Raw genomic sequence first — 17,221 nt, 5'->3', positions numbered from 1 at the left:
TATGCTCATTACTTTCTGAAAATATCAATAATTATTACACCTGCTACTAGGTCTTATTATTAAATATATTTAAAAGAAGCACATGTTACTATATCATTTTTTTAACATTTTGGTAAATGCTTTGATTTCCTGTTACACATGTGTAATCATAATTGTATATTATATACATATATGAAATATTTTTAAACGGGTTTTAAAACATAATTCTGAGGAGGAATCAGTAGACCTCTCCACACTGCCAAAGGGGTCCATGGGTCAGACAAGGTTAGGACCGCTGGCCTAATCCACCTCCTTCCAGGTCTCCTGCAGAGCTCCATATTCATGTGGGACCTTAGGTCCCACAGGTGAGGGCCTGGCTTATGCAGAAACAGAACGCTATGCTGGGAAAAACACATGTTAGGAAATGGAATGGGAAGAAGAGGGAAAAAGAGGGGAAGGAAGAAAGGAAATGGGTTTGGGGGGGCAGGAGGCAGATTTCACCAAAACCCCAAGAAACCCACTCATAGCTGTGGAAAACTCAACCTTTATTATTACCTGCCTAGTGCAGGGGATTAAAATAGCATTGAGCTAGATCCATATATTAGTGTAAAAATCTGTGTCTCTCCCCCCCAAAAAATGTACAAACCCCAAGTGATTATAGAAAAACCAATGTGGCAGCTACCATAGAGATGTCCAACCCCAGGGCCATGGGCCATTGCTCTCTTTCCCCCCTAACCCCAATACTTATTCCACAGAAACATACAGGCTTAGAGAAGTTCTACCTACAACAGGGCAGATGGGAAGTGGGTAGGCTGGCAGGGGTAGGGATCACCCCCAAGTCCAGTGTTTCATAGGATGGAGGAGGGAGGCCAAAGCTGAGGGCAATCCCAGGAGGAGGCACAAGGGAACCCCTTTCTCCCTTTCTTGTCCTCCTCACTCCCCAGATTCTCAGCCAGTGGGGTCCAGTGTGTGACGGAGAGAGAGAGAGGCTGGGGGCAACAGCCTTCTCTCCAGGCACCAGTGTTGTCCAGGGAGGCCCAGGTGCTCCAATGGGCCAGGTCCAGTGTCTGCCCTATATTTTCTCCCACCTCCCCCAAGAGATGGCTAGAGGAGGTCAGAGAGGATCCCATCCACAGGGCCAGCTGGGTGGGTGGCAGGGGCTTTTAAGAGGAGCAGGAAGGGGGCATGAGAGCGTATCTGGGGAAGGGAGGGCGTCAGCTCCCTGGCAGGCCCAGCCCACCTTCAGCCACACTGCCTCTCTCAGAGGTGAAGGGCGGTCAGGAGGGGGAATGGAGTGGGGTGCGCTTAGCTCCTCTTGTTTAGTGCCGCTGGCCTCCCCTGAATCCTCCCTGAGGGAGGGGCGGCTGGGTGTTGTGATTCACACTGTGTTGAGCGCATCTTCTGCCAGGAACCGATGCAGTTGGGAAAAGGGTGGTCGCTGCTCAGGCTCCCGGCTCCAGCACCGAAGCATCAGCTCATACAGGCCCAGTGGGCAGGCTGGGGGCCGGGACAGGTACACCTGCATTGTGGCAGCGTGGATGAAAGGCAGGCAAATGTTCTTTAGTCCCCAAGATGACAGGCTCTGGCCCTCCTGGGCCCCCAGACCCATCTTCCCTCCCCTCTGCTCTGACCTGCCGGCCCTGGTCCCGGAAGAACTCCCCCGCGTTCTCGATGACTTGCTCGTCGGTGAGCTGCCCAAACGGCTGGGCCCTGCAGAGCATCAGCACCTCCCACAGGGTCACCCCAAAGGCCCACACGTCACTGGCAGTCGTGAACTTCCCCTGGTGCGTGGATAAGGCAACAGAGGGAGAGAAAGGCATCAGTCAACAGAGACCCTCCTCCTCTCCCCACTGGGACCCCACATCCACTCAGCATCATCCTCACACCCACCTGACTCCCTCCCAACCCCCGGCGGTCCACCCTCCTTAGCTGGCCCTCTTTCCCACTAAGCCTGCTCCTCTCCTCTGGCTCTGCCTTCTTTCTTGTGCTCTAGTCCTCTCCTCACCTCTTCCCGATTCTACCCATCCTTCCCCCCATTTTCTGGTCCTGACTCTCCCAACTCAACGCCTTCTATCTCTAGCCTCCTTATCTCTCTTTCTCTCTGCTACCCTGACTCCATCTCTCACACTCGCCCTTGGCTCCTGGACCCTTTCCAATCACACCATAACTCTCTGCTTTCTCCAGTCCCTTGAACCAGAAGGAACCTTATAGAGCACTGGTCCAAACCCTCATTTCAGAGATGAGAACTGCAGTCCAGGGAAGGCAAGTGACTGAACAAGATCCCAGAGCTTAAGTGGCAGTCAGTGCTCCCCTAACCGTCCCTCCCTTCCCGCCTCTCTCAGGGCCTCTCACCATGAGGATGCACTCCCAGGCCATCCACCGGATGGGCAGCACCGCCCGGCCCTGCACACGGTAATAGTCCCCGGCGTAGAGGTTGCGGCTCATGCCAAAGTCGGCGATTTTGATGGTGAAATTCTCCCCAACCAGGCAGTTCCTTGTGGCCAAGTCCCGATGCACAAAGTTGAGTGTGGCCAGATAGCGCATGCCCGAGGCAATCTGGGCCGCCACATGCAGCAGCATCGGGTAGCTGAGTGTAGAAGCCGACACCCGCGGGTCATAGGGGCAGCCCTAGACTCGCCCCCACCTCACAGATTCCTGGGAGATGAAGGAGAGCCCTCTTCCCAGGACTGGGTTACCCCTCCTCCTGGTGCACAGATGGAAAGCCCTGGTGAAGGCCAGTGGGTAGATGCCCACTCAACCTTTCTTTAGCTCATCCGACCCCAGGAAGCTACCGCTTTTGTTATGCTCCACAATCTGGACTCAGGGACAGTGAGGGCGAGAGAGCACAGGGAAGTTCCTGACAGGGTCCAAGTCCCTTCACCACCCTCATTGTCGTAATCTCCAGCCTTTCTTCCCCTCAAGTTCTAGATGAACATGGCCACATGTGTCTCATGCCAGGCCCCCTCCCGGAACCTCTACCTGCCTGCCCACCCCACGTTCCCCCTTTCCCTCTAAGCTGGAGTGAGGGGAACGGAGGAGACCCCCTTGTGTACCTGATGGTGGGCCCCTGGGCCGCCTCCCCATCTCTGTCCTCCTCCACCGCCTTGTCCTCTAGCTGGTGGGCACTGAGGAACTGGTTGAGGTCGCCATTCTCCATGTAATCAGTTATCATGCAGAGGGGGTCGTCCTGCACACACACGCCCAGGAGCCGGATGATGTTTGGGTCCTTTAGCCTCGACATGATCTTCACCTCCTTCAGGAAATCATTCCTGGAGAAGCAGGGAGAAGGTGGTGGGATGCCGAGGGGCTGACCTGCAGCTTCCCTCCAGCTCCCACAAACCAATGCCCCACTCCCTGACCTCTACTCACTAGTCCCCAGACACTCCCCCACTGTTGGTCTCCACCATGTTTCTCTCTAGATCGCTCCCCTCTCTTCATGGCCTCCCCCCCTCCCTTCTTCCAGATGCCATCCCTGGTCCTCACCTGGCATTCTTGGTGGCATCTGGCCGTAGGATCTTGACAGCTACAAGTAAAGGGTGTTCCTTGCGCACACTAAGGGGGAAATCAAGACTGACCAGATCTTGAGGGTTCTCTACCTCACACAGGTGCACCTGGAGAAAGAAGGTGATTTGGTAGGGGGTCACAAGGTTCACCAAGGAGACACGGTCAATTGGGACAACACAGATGATGGTTTCCCAGCCAAAGGGGATATCTGGGCATGGCATGAAGAGAGGCAGAGAGAGGCAGACACTGCTGATGGCTGGGCAGGAATCCTTCTTACCTCCCCAAACTGGCCCTCGCCAAGCTTCTCCTTGAAGCGGAGCCTCGACCGAGGGAAATCCACTCTGGGGGGCCCATCCCCAGCTGCCCCTGGGGGCAGCGCGGGCACAGCATAGGTGTTGCCTCCAGTGACACCCTGCAGGGTGACAATGTCAGCCTCGGCATAATGGGGGACGCTGTTCTGGGGAGGTGGGGGCAGAAGCGGGGCACCCGGCTTCTCCGGCTCCATGTAGTCCCCACTGCAGGCTACAGGATAAGGGAAAAGAAGACAGGACGAGGCATCAGGAACAGCCCCCGAGAGCCACGGTTCTCCACACCCCCGTCTCCCAGAGGCGCCCCGTCTCCCAGGTGGGTGAGAGACTGGGTCTACCCTCCTCTCCTTGGCATTCCACCCGCCAGCCTCAAAACAGAGAAGGCGCCGGCGTGGGATAAGATCTAGCTGCCACAGAGCTTTCGAGGCAGTGGAGATGGCTGAGCAAAGAATGTCATAAAGTCTTGACCTCTAGGGATCCCAGCACAGTCCAAGACCATGAAAGAAGTCTTGGCTGCAAGTGGAATTCCTCTACCCACCATTGGAAGAAGGATGGTCCCAGCCATCCGGTCACCCTCCAATTTCCAAACCCATGACCCACTCACCGCCAGCCACTGCCATTCACGTAGCCGTTCTACCGGTTGCTTTCATCCTTTCATCCTCCCTGCCATGGTTACCCAAGCCCTCCCTGACCCAACATACCAAGCTCAAAGACAAGCAGAGACAGGGGCACACAGAGGGAGAGGAAAACAATTCCTCACAGCCCGCGCAACATGGAGTCTACAGACAGAGGAGAGGAAGCAGAGCTGTCCCCCCTTGGCCCTGGGGAAGGGGTGACGAGAAGAAGGTAACACAGAAGGGAAGAGCAGACAGGAAGGGCGGGGGCGTGAGCAGAGAGAGGACATGTGGGGGGAGAGGGCAAGCACTGGGGGAGAGGCCCTCCTTGCAGCTCTAGAGAGAGGGGAGAGTGAAGGAAGGGTTGTAAGAGAGCCTGGAGCCACCATAGCAACCTCCTCTCCGGCTCTGGAGAGCTCAAGAGATGGGGTGGAACAGGAGGAGGGGAACAGAGCTGAGAACCAGGGAGCTTTCTACTCCTCAGCTCAAGGGCGAGGCCTTAAAAAGGAGCCAGCAGCAGCAGAGGAGAGCTAAGGGCACAAGAGCTTCCTCCTTGGGAGCTCAGGAGAGCAGAAGAGGCCACAGTGGGGAGAGGAGGGAGTGCAAGGTGTGAGGACTTTTCCCTGCCCCATAGAGGTACGGGGAGCCTGGCGGAGACTAGGGGCAGAGGGGCTTACCCTGGGTGTTGGTGGGTTTGGCCCAGGCGGGTGTGGGGGGGCCCGGGCCTCGAGGGGGGCGGGCGTAAGTGGCCAGAAGGAGACGGTAGGCTGGATTGGAGAGCAGCAACGCTGTCGGGAGAAGGAGGGGGGGAAACACGGGGAAGGGATGAGACTCAAGGCTAGACAGACAGGGAGACACAGAATAGGGCAAGACTAGGGCTGATGAGAACGAACGTACTAAGAGACAGAAATGGAATAAAACAAGCATCTGGAGAGTGCTGGATAACTGGATGGATAGGTGATAGATGGACGAACAGATGATGGATGGATGATGAATGATTGGATGGATGGATAGTGAATGCATGGATAGATGAGGGATGGACAAACAGATGATGGATGGACGATGGATGGATGAATGGACGTATGAATTTATATGGATGGATGAACAAACAGATGGATGAATGATGAATGGATACATAAATATAGGTAGATGGATGGAATGAACATGGTGAGTCTAGGAGAGAGGGGAGGAGCCAGAAAGACACAATGAGAGGGCACAACAGAGATGAGAGAGGGAAGTGTGTGGGACACAGAAACAAGATGAGAGCGCTGGGGACTGTGCGTAATGCATGGAAAATTCCTGAGGGAGATTATATGGTAAGGACATGGAGTAATATAGAAGGCTGTGACCAGGGACACAGAAATAAGAAAATGAGTTGAAACTGGGGAAGACAATAAAAGAAAGGAATGGTAAAGGAGAGGAAAAAGGATACACTGAGAAGACAGGCAGAGGACGGAGGTGGGACTGGAACAAGGAAGGTCTTACCAGAGCCGTTGGGGACACTGGGAGCAGAGTGGGGCGGATTCCCACGAGGCCGGGGCTCCTGGTAAGGGGGTGGTTCTCGAGGGCCTGGGCGGTTGTTGATGAGGATGGTGTCCCCAGGGACAGAGAGGTGAACCGTCAGCTCCTCTTCTAACACCCGACGCTCGGCCTTGTCATGGGGAACGGGAAATATTAAGTGCAGCTACCGCTCGGCGCACACTTCCCAGCTCTTGGTTAAATCCTACACCCGTGTTCCCTCCTTCAGTCCTCACAAAGTCCTGTAGTCGTATGTACTACTAACTCATCTTTCAGGTAAAGAAAGACTCAAGGGCATTTAAGTGGGTTCCCTGATGTCCCACAATGGGATTCCAACCCAAATCCTACCAGTTCATAACTATTAACTGTAACGTGTATCCCCACCACTGGACTCTGGCCTGGAAGACATGGGCTTAGGGTGTGCCGCACTTCTTCCAGTCGCTCCTCTAGCTCCACTCGCCACCTTCTCCCGCTGGGCTTCTGCCCCAATAGGTCGATCAATGTGGACTGCGTCAACGGGCTGGGTCTGGCTTGGCCAGATAGGAGCCCCAGCAGGAGTTTGGAGGGCAGACAGGAAGTGAGGTCAGGGTGTTTATTCTCCCAGCCCCTCCCCAAGGGATGGACCCAGGTGAGCTGCATCCTGGAACCAAAGTCCATTGCCCCTCTCAGGCGCCCTCTCCACACACTCCTCCTAGACTCCTCCCGCCTTCCAGTAACTGCCTCCTTCTCTCACCCCACAGACCCAGGGATGGTAGCCGCTCTGCAGTGACCAGGCCTGGGGAACTGCACTGCTTCTCGTGATGTACGTACACCCTGCCCACATCTTTCTACGTGGTCTCCTTACTAAGCCTCCCTCAAATTATTCTCATCCGACTGTGCTCTATGGTCCCTGCTGGATCCTAACTAAGGCAGGAGTCCCGACACACGCTGGCCTCACTCTCCACGCCCACATCCTGCCCATCCCTCCCCAGGCTGCCCCACCCCCAGTAGCCCAAGGGTCCCCACGCCACTCTGCCCACCTTGCTGAGGAGCTTGCGCCAGTGCAGGCGCCACAGCATGAGGGCGATGATGAGCAGCAGCAGGAGGATGATGGCCACCAGGCAGCCAATGAGGATGGCGGTCGGGCTCCCCTCGGCCTTGGCCACAGGCTGCTGGCCCCTGGGCTCCAGCTCTGGTGGAGGCAGAAGGGTCAGGACCACGGGTGGCTTCCCACCCAGGCTGAGGGGGCCCAGGGAGGACTGGTGACACAGGACCCACATACCCTGGCGGGGGCCCCAGGTCAGCTCACCCAAGCTGCTGAAGTTGGTGGGAGGTGGGCCGGGTGGCCACCAGGGGGCTGGTGCGAAGGTGCCCCCCAAAGCCAGGGAGGAGTCATTCACAACATCTGGGGAGAAGGAAGAAAAAAGGGGAGGTCAGATAGGGAGGAGGCGACGAAAGGGAGGCACACATGCATGAGACCGAGGGAATTCTATTATTGGGTGGGGAGTAAAAGCAGGGCTGATACTCAGTATATGTACCAACCAACCAGGATAGGCGGTGGGACAGGATCCTGGAGGGTCCTGGACGGTTGTGGCGGTGCTGGATGTTAATCTTTTAGTTGCTGGATTGTGGGGAGAAGCGGGACTCCTGAGGAGAGCCCGGGGTGCGGGGGGATCCTGGCTGTCAGGAGGCTTAGAGAAGAGGCTATTTCTCAACCAGCACAGAATATTTCAATATTTTAACAACCACAGTCATACTGCTCAACATCAGTCGTGAGTGAGGGGCTCATAAACGAAAGACTGAGACAGGCAGGGGGAAAGGGGGAGGGATGTGTTCAAATTATTTAGGGCAGTCTTACTTGTAAAGTCTCACTGGTGCTGGGAGTGGTTATTCGAGGGCACTATGGGTTAGTAATCCCAGAGGCTGGGAACTGGGCAGAGACCAGGGGCTTACCAGAGATGAAGGAGATTTCGCTGAAGAGTAACCACGGCCCAGCAAAGAGGAAGCGACACTGCAGAAAGCGGCCCACTCGGCCGCCCAGGGGCACTGACACAGTCCGGGCTCTGGGGTCCCCCAGGCTGCCCCCCAGGGCATGGCGCACGGGCTCCCCCTCCCAGGCCATGGCAGGGCCCCTCTTGAAGCGACACTCCACCCCGCCAGGCAGGCGGGCTCCCAGCGTGTGCATGTTGTTACAGTGGACCTGGGGGAAGGAAGGAAGGACACAAGGTCAAGTCCAGGAGAGCCCGAGCGAGCACCCCAGGGCACTCACCCTGGTCCCAGAGCCCTCCCTGGGAGTTGGCCGCACTTAACCTGCATGGCATTGAAGGTCCTCAGCCGGTCAAACTCAAACTCCATCTCCACGTAGCCGCTGGGGAAGCTGTGATTGCTCCATCCCACATAGTCATAGCCTGGCCAGACCCGCAGCTCCTGGCTCTTCCTAAAGTCATCCAGCCCCACCACGCCATCTGCCAGCTGGCCCAGACCTCCGTACTGCAGCCTGGAGAGGAGGGGAGCCGAGGAAGAAGAGGGTGGAAGAGAAGAAAGTGTCACCTATCTGGGTGCTCTACAACCCCCATCCTCCAGTGGCCTGGCCAGCGTAGCCCAGCAACCCCCACCCCGCCCCAACCTCACACAGCTCTCTCTTACCCCCACCCAGGACTCTCTAGGGCACCTTGAAGTCACATGCTATACAAAGGCACCGCCTCTAAGGGACACCGCTCAACCTACGATGTATTTATTGTGACAATTTGCAACAGATTTAAGTGTCTTAGCAGAGGCAGGCCTTTCTCTAATTCGCACAAAGGGTCACATTAGCTAGTGGTCACCATGCTATCCCTCAATCCTGGTCCTGTCCCTTGAGCCCCACCTAAGCCATCGCTCTCTGCAGTTCTTCCCTCTCGCTGCCCAGACAACCCCCTCCCCCACCCACTCCATCCACTCTCCCACCCCAGGCTCCATGTCCTGCGGGGCCCGCTTCTTTCACCCGCCAACGGTGTGTGTGGTGTGTCCATCGTAGGTGGAGTCGTTGAGGTGCACAGCCTCAGATAAGTACATCGTCTGCCCCACAGGGGCCATGTAAGACAGGAGTCCATCTGGGGCAGGGGGAGGAGGGGCGTTAGGGGCACGGAGCCTCCATCCCCCACCCCTGCATCAGGCCTGGGCAGGTTTCAGGTCCCTCTCTCGTAACCCCTCCACAGGCCACTGGCATGGAGGAGGCAATGCTGGCCAGTCCCCTCCTCACTCAGAGTGACAGATTCCCAACAGGACAGAGGATCCCGGATGCCCCTCTCCCCCATTCCCACTCCCCAGTCCCCAGGACAGGAATGAATCCTCAGGGGTCTGAATGACTCACCCTTCCAGAGGCAGCCATAGAGCTCCACCCGTAGACAGACGCTCATGACTCGGTCCGCCCGGGGATAGAAGCGAACCAGTCGGGCCACCATGGGGGGCCCAAGGTCCTTCAGCACCACTCCCCCAGGATCCTCATTACCTAAGATCACCTGTGGGCCAGGATGCAGGGGTGGATGGGGGAGGAAGGCTCCAGATCGGATGTAATTTCCCAGCCACCAGCTGCTCCCTGGCCCAGCCCACAATGGCCACAAAGAGACCCATGAAGGGTGGCACTGAGCACCCAAGGCATGGAGTACAGCCAGGCATTTGTAAGACAAGGGGCTGCAGCAGAGCCCTCTGACACTTCTCTGGGCCTGATGGTCTGTCCTGACCTCTAAGTCTCGCATCCTGTTGTGCCCAGATTCTCTCCAGTCCCTCACGGCTCTGCACCCCTGCTCTGGCTTCCCCTCTTCCTTCACCCATTCCCTCTGTTCACTCAGCAGATGCTGGCTGAGCACCCACTCTGCACCAGCCAGGCACATTCCTGGGGGTGAGCATCAGTCCCTCTCCTGTAGGACAGTCCAGTAGGAGAAACAGCTGTGACAAACAAGAGGCAGCTGGGGGTGGGGAGTCAGAAAAGGCTCTATGAGGAGGTGATACCTTCGGGGAGAACTGAATGGAGGGAGGAGAGCCTGTGGACAGCTCGGGGAGGAGCTTTCCAGGCACAGAGAACAGCAGGTGCAGGTGTCCTGAGGCTGTGGGGTGAGCCCTAGCATGTACCAGGAACAGCAAGAAAACCAGCATGGCCCGGGTGGAGCGAGAATGGGGAGAGGGGTAAGGGATGTGGACAGGAGCCGGCACAGGCTAAGCTTCTGCACCCACAAAGGACCTCAGCTTTTGTTCTGGCAGCAGGAAAGCCAGCAGAGGGCTGTGAGCCAGGTGTGAGGCATCTGCTTTGCATTTTCTCAGGTACCCTAGATGTAGCCTCCAGGTGGAGATTTGACTTCAGGAGAGAAAGAAGCAAGGAGAACAGTTTGGAGACTACTGCATTCATCTAGCTGGGGATGGTGGGGGCCTGGCCTAGGGGTAGAGGTGGAGGTGGTAAGAAGTGGGCAGATTCAGGAAATATCATGGAGGTGGAACAGACTGGCCTTGCTGATGCTTTGGAAGTAGGAGGTGGGAGAAAAAGAGGAATCAGGGATATCATCTTAGCTTATGGTGGTACCATTTCCTGAGCTGGAGAATGCTGGGGGAGGAGCAGGTCTGGGATGAGAATGGGGCTCAAGTTCAGCCTGAGAAGTTTATGGTAAGTTTGAGTTGACCATAATACATCTAGGTGGAAAGTGGTCAGGTTTGCAACACTAGATGGAGCTCAGGGGAGATGTCTGGGCTAGAGAGGGCGTACACTGCAGAGTCATCAGTGGATAGGTGGTACAGCGGGGGGACAGAGGAGAGCCAGCCTTCCCTGGGCACTGTCGCTGCCAGCCTCACCTCCTGGCCCCAGCGGTCCCTCCAATCCATCCAGCGGTGGCCGTCCCGGGAGTAGCGCAGCCGGTAGCTGGGGGAGAACTCCTTGCCCAGGCCCCCTGCGTGCCGCCCCTGGGTGCCCACCAGCGCCACCAGGTGCAGCCGCCGCAGGTCCACCTGCAGGTACTCCTCCTCCTTGGGAAACACCGGCACCGCAGGGCACCATGCCCCATCTCCATCGCTGCTTTCCAGCCTGGGAGGGCGCAGGAAGTCACAGGGAACATCTGGCCGTAGGTCTGCCTCTGTCTCCAGTATTTAACACCCCCGCCCAGTACTATGGGGGGCTTCATTGGCATCGACCCTCTCAGAAGCCTCTTGGCTTGGGCAGAGTGTCGGAAGGGCAAGTAGAGTCCCCAGGGGTTCCCTCCGGGACAGCCCAGGTGTGCCAGCTACCTGCTGTGGCGAGCCGCAGTGGAGTCTGACCAGGAGCTGGAAGCAGAGATGTCACCATCCGGGATGGTCCGGTCCTGCATGCCCAGGGCATAGCGGCACTTGGCTGGGTGAACACAGGCATACGGAGGGTCAAAGCTCCCAACTCGGTCTCCCAAGCCCCATCCCTCAGGGACCCAAGAGCCAGTCTCCTCACCAGGGTCAAAATGTCCCTTCATGTCAGCATCTCCTGTTGCCACCAAGAGCAGCAGCAGCAGCAGTAGAAATGAGAGGGCCCCTGGCCCCATTGCTCTTGATCCCTTGGGCCTACGGGGGTGGGGGCAACATCTCTGCAGGGGACATAATGAGGGGGGAGGTTAGTTAAAGGGCAGTCAAGGAGACTGGCTCACAGCCAATAATGAAGAGACAGGATGGGCTGCTTTGGGGATAATAGCAGTGAAATGACAACAACAGTCACCGTTTAACAGCATCAGCTATATTTTTAGAATGCTTCCCATGTGCTAGACACCGAGCTAAATTCTGGTCCCCTCCCCACCTAGGAGACCAGAATTCTAAGCGAAGCGGGGGACCCCAGCAACCTTCCAATCTCAGTGTCCTCTGTAGCCCTGCTGGCCCCCGACCCAGCAGCCTCAGCCACACCTGGGAGCTTGGGAGAAATGCAGAATCTCAGGTCCCAACCTAGACCTGCTGAATCAGTCTGCATTTTAACACAATCACCAGGCGGCCTGTGCCTATGAAAGCGTGAGGTCCCTGCTTTTTCCTCCCTCACTGGGCCCCTGGCAGCTTGCCCCCTGAAAACCATCCCAACTACAACTCCCTATGAACCCAGGTATCTACCCTCCCCAGCCTTAACCCCAGCCCCAGCCCCAGCCCCAGGAAAATCGATCCTGACCTGTCTTCTTCCCAGCAGAGGTCTGCTCTGAGTTCTCCAGGCCCTGGAATCCTTTGGGATCCCTAGTGCCACCCCTCAAACCCTGATCCTCTCTGCCATCAGGTCCAAAGTATTCCATCCCCTCTCCCTGCTCTGCCTTCCCTTCCTAAGACCTCGACATCCTATCCCCCCAGTTCCCAGTTTCTGAAGGGGGCTGCTTCAGAAGGAAGAGCCCAGGGCTGAGGAAAAGGCTGAGTTGCCTTGGAGATGAGGGCGGATCTAAAGACGGGGAAGCCAGGTCACCCCAGGAGGTAGGAGGAGTGGGGGGATACTCCCCCATCCCTTTGTCCTCCTCCAGCTGCTCCCACAATGCTCTAGGGCAGGAATGTAAGAGGCAGCTGAGACCCCACAGCTCCAAAGCAGCAGCTGAGGGGGCTGACTGAGTTATGGGGGGACCCAGGTATCAAAGGAGAGCTGGAACCGGAAGCATCACGCCTGGTCCCTTGGGGGTCTGGGAGCTGGCACAGGGGAGCAAGCTGCCGGAGCCCCAGGCAGCCGGCCTGGAATTCCTGGGTGCTGCTCTCCACCCCCACCTCTCTCGGGAACAGCAGGGCCCTTGTTCCCCTGGGTAACCTTCATGCCTATCCCAGATGAGTCATCAGAGCCAGACGGAGCAAGCAAGAGGAGCCCGGGGCAGACATACAAAGACAGGCAGAAGATAGAAGGCAGGGGGAGACAGGGCGAGAAACACAAAGCAAGAGGTAAACAGAGCGGGCTTCGCAGCGCAGGGCACAGAGCCAAGCAGAGAAACACAGAGAGACGTCTGGGGCAATCTGTTCGCTGACACCCTGTCACCCCATTTCTCTCCACTGGGTCACAAACACCAAGGACAGGCCCAGAAGACCTACCCCAACCCCACTACAATCAATCAGTCAATCAGGCCCCCCATGTGCCGCCCCAGGGTGCAGCAGGAGGCTGGAAGCCAGGGGCTGGAACATTCTGCCACAAGCCCTTCGCTCTCTTCTCCCAACCCCCAACCCTCACCCCAGACAACACTCACACAGCTCTGTACACATGTGCACGCACACACACACAACTGTCTTACAGACTTTCAGAGACAGACACATGTGACATCCTCATAAATCCATTACACACACAGACTCCCCAGCCAAGGCAAACACGGACGGACACTCAAGCACACATCACCTCCATCCACACCTCGGCATTCTTTCAAGTTCAATCCCATCACTTAGTTAATAGTCACCTTCAGACACCTGTGAACATGAAATGACAAACATGCTCCTACAGAGGACAGTGTGAGACACACACTCAGGTCCTCAGGCACAGGATCCCAAGAGAACTGGGGCCCACCCCTAATACTCAAGGTGACCAAGCCAGAGGGAAGTCAAGAGAGTGGGGAACAGAAGGAAACTTGGGTGGCTGGAGTGACCAAAAAAAAAGTCATTTCTCTATTTTCCCATATGCTCAGCTTTCATCTCCACTGTACCACTCAATTCTGGACACACTATGTACCCTCAGCAACAGTGAGTCTGAGCACCAGACTCTGGCTGGGGGTAGAGGTGCTGGAAAGGAATGTCCAGCCAGCAGGGGACCTGTAGGGTGAAGGCTGGAGAGAAGGGAGTGGGGGAGGGTCACTGAGGATGGTGCTCCCTGGGCAATGACAGTAACTCCTGGCAGAACTAACTGACCATCCAACCGTGGATGAACGACTGTCACTGACAGGTTATGGTGTCAGGCCCTCTCTCTGCTGGGCTGAGGCCAGGCTGCCCAACTGGGAGCTGGCTGGATGGAGGCTTAACAGTTCGTAGATGCCCGCAGAGACTGGCCAAGTAGGAGGACAGGCCCACTTCTCCAGGAGGCCGGGAGATGATTCAGTAGGACCACATATGAGCACCTGTCTTCCTGGGGTTCAGTTCCTCCATACTGGGTAAAGGGGGTCCTTCCTCAAGGCTGGAACACACTTTCTCAGAGGTCAGGGGGTTCCCCACCCCCCATTTTTAGACAGTAAACCAGAGCACTGTGGAGGCGGGCAGGGACAGACTTAGCGGCGCTGGACAACTAAGTCCAGTCCGGGAACATCTTGCCTCCCGGCCAGGCCCTCATCCTTCGGCCACCGCGCGTCCCCGGAGCCCCAGGCCGCCGCCCCCGACCCTCCGTCCGCAGGGGTCCTCCCGCCGCTCTTCTGACCTCTCATCGCTCTTCACGGCAGACCCCGGCGTCCGACCCCGAAGCGGGGCCTCCTTGGTGGCGGCGGGGCGCGGGGAGGGAGAGGCGGAGGGAGCCAAGAGCCGGGAGCGGGAGGCGCCGGCGGGGCTCGGGTGTCGGGAGGCGGCTCCCGAGAGCAGCTGTCGGGGGCCTGTTCCGGGGAGAGGAGCCAGGGCTGGGGCGGCTCGGACCCAGGCGCCGCCTCCCCCTCCCTGCTCCCCCCTCCGCCCGCTCGCCGGGCGCTCGGGCCGCTGCCCTCCCTTCCCCCTCCCGGGCTGAACCGGCCCCGCCGCTCCCACGCCCGGCGCCGCCCTCCCGGCCCCGCGCTCCTCTCTGCCCCGCCACCCCGCATTCCCCCGCGCGCCCCGGCCTCCCCCAGGTAACCGTGCCTCAGTCCCCGCCGCGGGCTTGGCGCTGCGTGCCCATCCCCCTCCACCCGCCCACGGCCCACCCCCCCCCCCAGGATCCCCACAAAGAAGAACGGCCCAAGCAGGGGGCCAGCGGCTAACCGCTCAGGGCCTCCCCCACTCCCAGGCCCCACGAGGGGATGGCCCGCCTCCCTACTCCCCCTTTTCTGGGCTCAGTTCCTGGAGAGGGAGGTGAAGGGGAGCAGCCCCAGGGCACAGGGAAGGAGCACGTTCCCACAGGCCCGGCGCCCGGTCCGGCAGCAGGAGTTTGAATGGGGGAAGGGAGCAGGGCTCACCTGTCCAACCCGGCCTCCTAGACCTACTCTCTTCACACCGCCAACCTTGCTTCTCTCTGGCACCCTCTGAGCCTCTGGTCCTCTACACCCCAACCCAGCCGTAGGAACAGACCCCTCTCTCTACGTCCACCTCCAGTTCCTCCCCATAATTCCACAAGGCCCTCCCCAGTCCTCTCAAGGACCCTGGGGTCCAGACTCCGAGGTCCTGGTTCCCCTGGGCTCCCTGCTCAAAGCCCGGGAGTTCTCTTCAGGGCAGCCAGCTCTGCCCTAGTGGGGTCGGAGGTTCTGACCGCTGGCAAAGATAGGCCCGGACAAGGTGAGTGGTGGGGATGAGGAGGAGGAGAGGGGGGCAAAGAGAAAATCACGCACAGACAAAAAGTAACAGTACACGAGACCCAGAGAAGTTGGGTGCAGAGAGACTAGGTACAAACCCAATGTGAGAGAAAGAGAGCGGGAGAGCTGCTGGCTGAGGTGGGCAGGACAGAAGGGCTGTGGTGGGAACTGTGCCACCCCGCTCAGCGCTACCTGGGGCCCCACCACCTCTCTCCACACCCCACACCTACCAATCACCTGCAGGGTAAGGTCTCACGCCACTGCAGATCTCTGCCCCATTGCACCTCACAGTAGATAGATATAAACTCACCCTACGTGCAGTCCCAGACAACAGTCCCAAGAAAGAAACACGAAGTCCCAGACAAGTACACAAAAGCACTGCCAGGAAGAGGCTGGCCCTTAGGAGAGGCCAAGGCACATATGGGCACGTACTCCAACTCACGGGTCAACACACAAACCCTAGGGCGCCCCAACTGCTAAGGGACTCACTAACAGACAGCCCCATGGCCACCCTGAGAATTGCCTCTTCCCACCGTCCCCTCCCACCAAATCCCCAGGGTTCCCCCGGTGCACCTACCCCTCCGGAGAGGGCAGCTGGGGAAGCTGGGCCCGGAGAGGCTGGGTCGGGGGTGGAGCCAGGCCGGGGGTGGGGCCAAGGTTTCCCAAGTAACCTCACCTGGGCGGACTCTCAGCCCCTCCTTCCAGGGGCTGTGCTCCCGGGAAGCCCCGGGCAGGCGGCCCGGCTGAGCTGCAGCCAGACCCCTCAGGGAAGGAGGAACAGCCCCTCACACCCCAGTGGGACATTCCACAGCCCAGGCCCACGCTGACCCCGGCCAGGTGGCATGGCGGTGCCAGACAGAGGGGTCGACTGCGGAGAGTATAAGAAACCATAGACTCCTGAAACCCTTGCTCCCTCTTCTCCCCCAGGAGAAATTCCTAGTCGGTGATGCCCACCTCAACCCAGCCCAGAGCTGGAGGAGTGGGAGGGATGCAGGGCTGGGGCCCTGTGGAGTCAAGTGACAGCGGAAAGGGGGCTGGAGCCGGCTGGAATGCCAGGCTCTGAGCCGAGACTCTCAGGGGCCAGAGAGGGAAATCCCAGCCATTCAGGGGCCCCCAGAGTAGTACCAAAGACCTAGTGTATCCAGCCACCCATCCGTGGTCCCCAGAGCCCATCCCACATCTCCTGAATCACTCACAGCTCCAGAGGCCCCCATGTCCTCCTGAGCCCCCAAAGGACCCTCTACCCCTCCCCCATCCGTGTCTTCCAATTCAGGGCTTCCCTCCCCTTCAAGCCAATGGCCTTCTGCTGCCCAGGAAAGAGGAGGAGGAACAGCTGAAAAAATGTGAGGAGAGGCATGTAGAAGAGAGCAGCATCTAGCCTGCAGACTACTGGGCCACTACAGGGAAGCCCAGCAGGACCAGTGAGAGAGAGGATGGGCCAGATGGGTCCCCCACACAAGCTGCTGTCCCCTTCCTGGGAGATGCAGCTGCCTCTGAGTCAGCAGCTGGGGAGAGTGAGAATCCACTGGGGGGTGGGGGGCAGAGTGAGGGGGTGGACAAGGCCCCGGGTGTAAGTTGGGCCTTGATACCACCAAGTCCACATGGGAAACTGAGGCCCAGGAGCAGGAGGAGGAAGAGATGATACAGCACAGGGAGGAAGACGAGGCAGAGCTCAGCTGTGGGCAGCCTGGGGGATGGAAAGAGATGGGGCCATGGTGATGGAACTCAGAGAGGCAGGAGATAAACTGAGGCTGAGGCAGAGGGGTACTGGGGATCAGACAGAGGAAAGGGATGAGAGGGCACACGGCAAAAGGTGGGAAGTGTGGAGTTTGGGGAAAAGGGCTGGGTGAGCAAGTGAACTGGAGTGGAGACGATGGGGAAAGGGTGGGGGGACACTCAGAGAGGAGGGCAGGAAAGAGAAGGGCCTCAAGGGGATGCC

The 17,221-nt window shown here is 58.2% G+C and overlaps 1 protein-coding gene and 1 long non-coding RNA gene across 7 annotated transcripts in view; one reads left to right on the top strand and one right to left on the bottom strand.

Annotated features, from left to right (window-relative positions):
* The window catches only part of LOC117313804 (uncharacterized), a 93,538-nt gene that overhangs the window by 9,400 nt on the left and 66,917 nt on the right, over positions 1-17,221 (top strand). For 3 of the 4 annotated variants that reach the window (XR_012323969.1, XR_004528388.2, XR_012323971.1), the window contains one exon: positions 6,664-6,725. This is a non-coding gene — a long non-coding RNA (uncharacterized lncRNA). Of the gene's footprint in view, positions 1-6,663; positions 15,266-17,221 lie in introns of all 4 variants that reach the window. The other variant, XR_012323970.1, reaches the window with a different exon arrangement.
* DDR1 (discoidin domain receptor tyrosine kinase 1) lies at positions 508-11,472 on the bottom strand. Of its 3 annotated transcripts, XM_033863965.2 has the most exons (17): positions 11,346-11,472; positions 11,153-11,255; positions 10,724-10,952; positions 9,255-9,402; positions 8,886-8,994; positions 8,213-8,399; positions 7,856-8,102; positions 7,212-7,307; positions 6,943-7,094; positions 5,891-6,056; positions 5,083-5,193; positions 3,761-4,005; positions 3,463-3,590; positions 3,033-3,248; positions 2,332-2,566; positions 1,611-1,760; positions 508-1,498 (listed from the first exon to the last, which is right to left on the bottom strand). In XM_033863965.2, the coding sequence occupies exons 1-17, from the start codon at positions 11,434-11,436 to the stop codon at positions 1,358-1,360; spliced, it is 2,754 nt and encodes a 917-aa protein (XP_033719856.1). In that variant the 5' UTR covers positions 11,437-11,472; the 3' UTR covers positions 508-1,357. The 3 variants fall into 3 exon arrangements, with proteins under 3 accessions (XP_033719856.1, XP_033719858.1, XP_073643920.1); XM_033863967.2 differs by lacking the exon at positions 5,083-5,193; XM_073787819.1 differs by lacking the exons at positions 3,761-4,005; positions 5,083-5,193 and having other exon boundaries at positions 5,891-5,974.

The sequence above is a fragment of the Tursiops truncatus genome, chromosome 10 (genome assembly GCF_011762595.2).
Source record: "Tursiops truncatus isolate mTurTru1 chromosome 10, mTurTru1.mat.Y, whole genome shotgun sequence".
Taxonomy (NCBI): Eukaryota; Metazoa; Chordata; class Mammalia; order Artiodactyla; family Delphinidae; genus Tursiops; species Tursiops truncatus.
The sequence above is the reverse complement of the archived record's forward strand: the minus strand, read 5'-3'. Positions and strand labels throughout refer to the sequence as shown.

What these genes read in the sequence shown, in the direction of transcription:
- DDR1 (XM_033863965.2), bottom strand. Translation starts at nt 11,436, where the DNA reads ATGGGGCCAGGGGCCCTCTCATTTCTACTGCTGCTGCTGCTGCTCTTG. An exon ending in GGGACCGCTGGGGCCAGGAG is followed by an intron (nt 9,403 to 10,723) that starts GTGAGGCTGGCA and finishes CCTGGCCCACAG; the next exon opens with GTGATCTTAGGTAATGAGGA. An exon ending in GGACCTTCAATGCCATGCAG is followed by an intron (nt 8,103 to 8,212) that starts GTTAAGTGCGGC and finishes TCCTTCCCCCAG; the next exon opens with GTCCACTGTAACAACATGCA.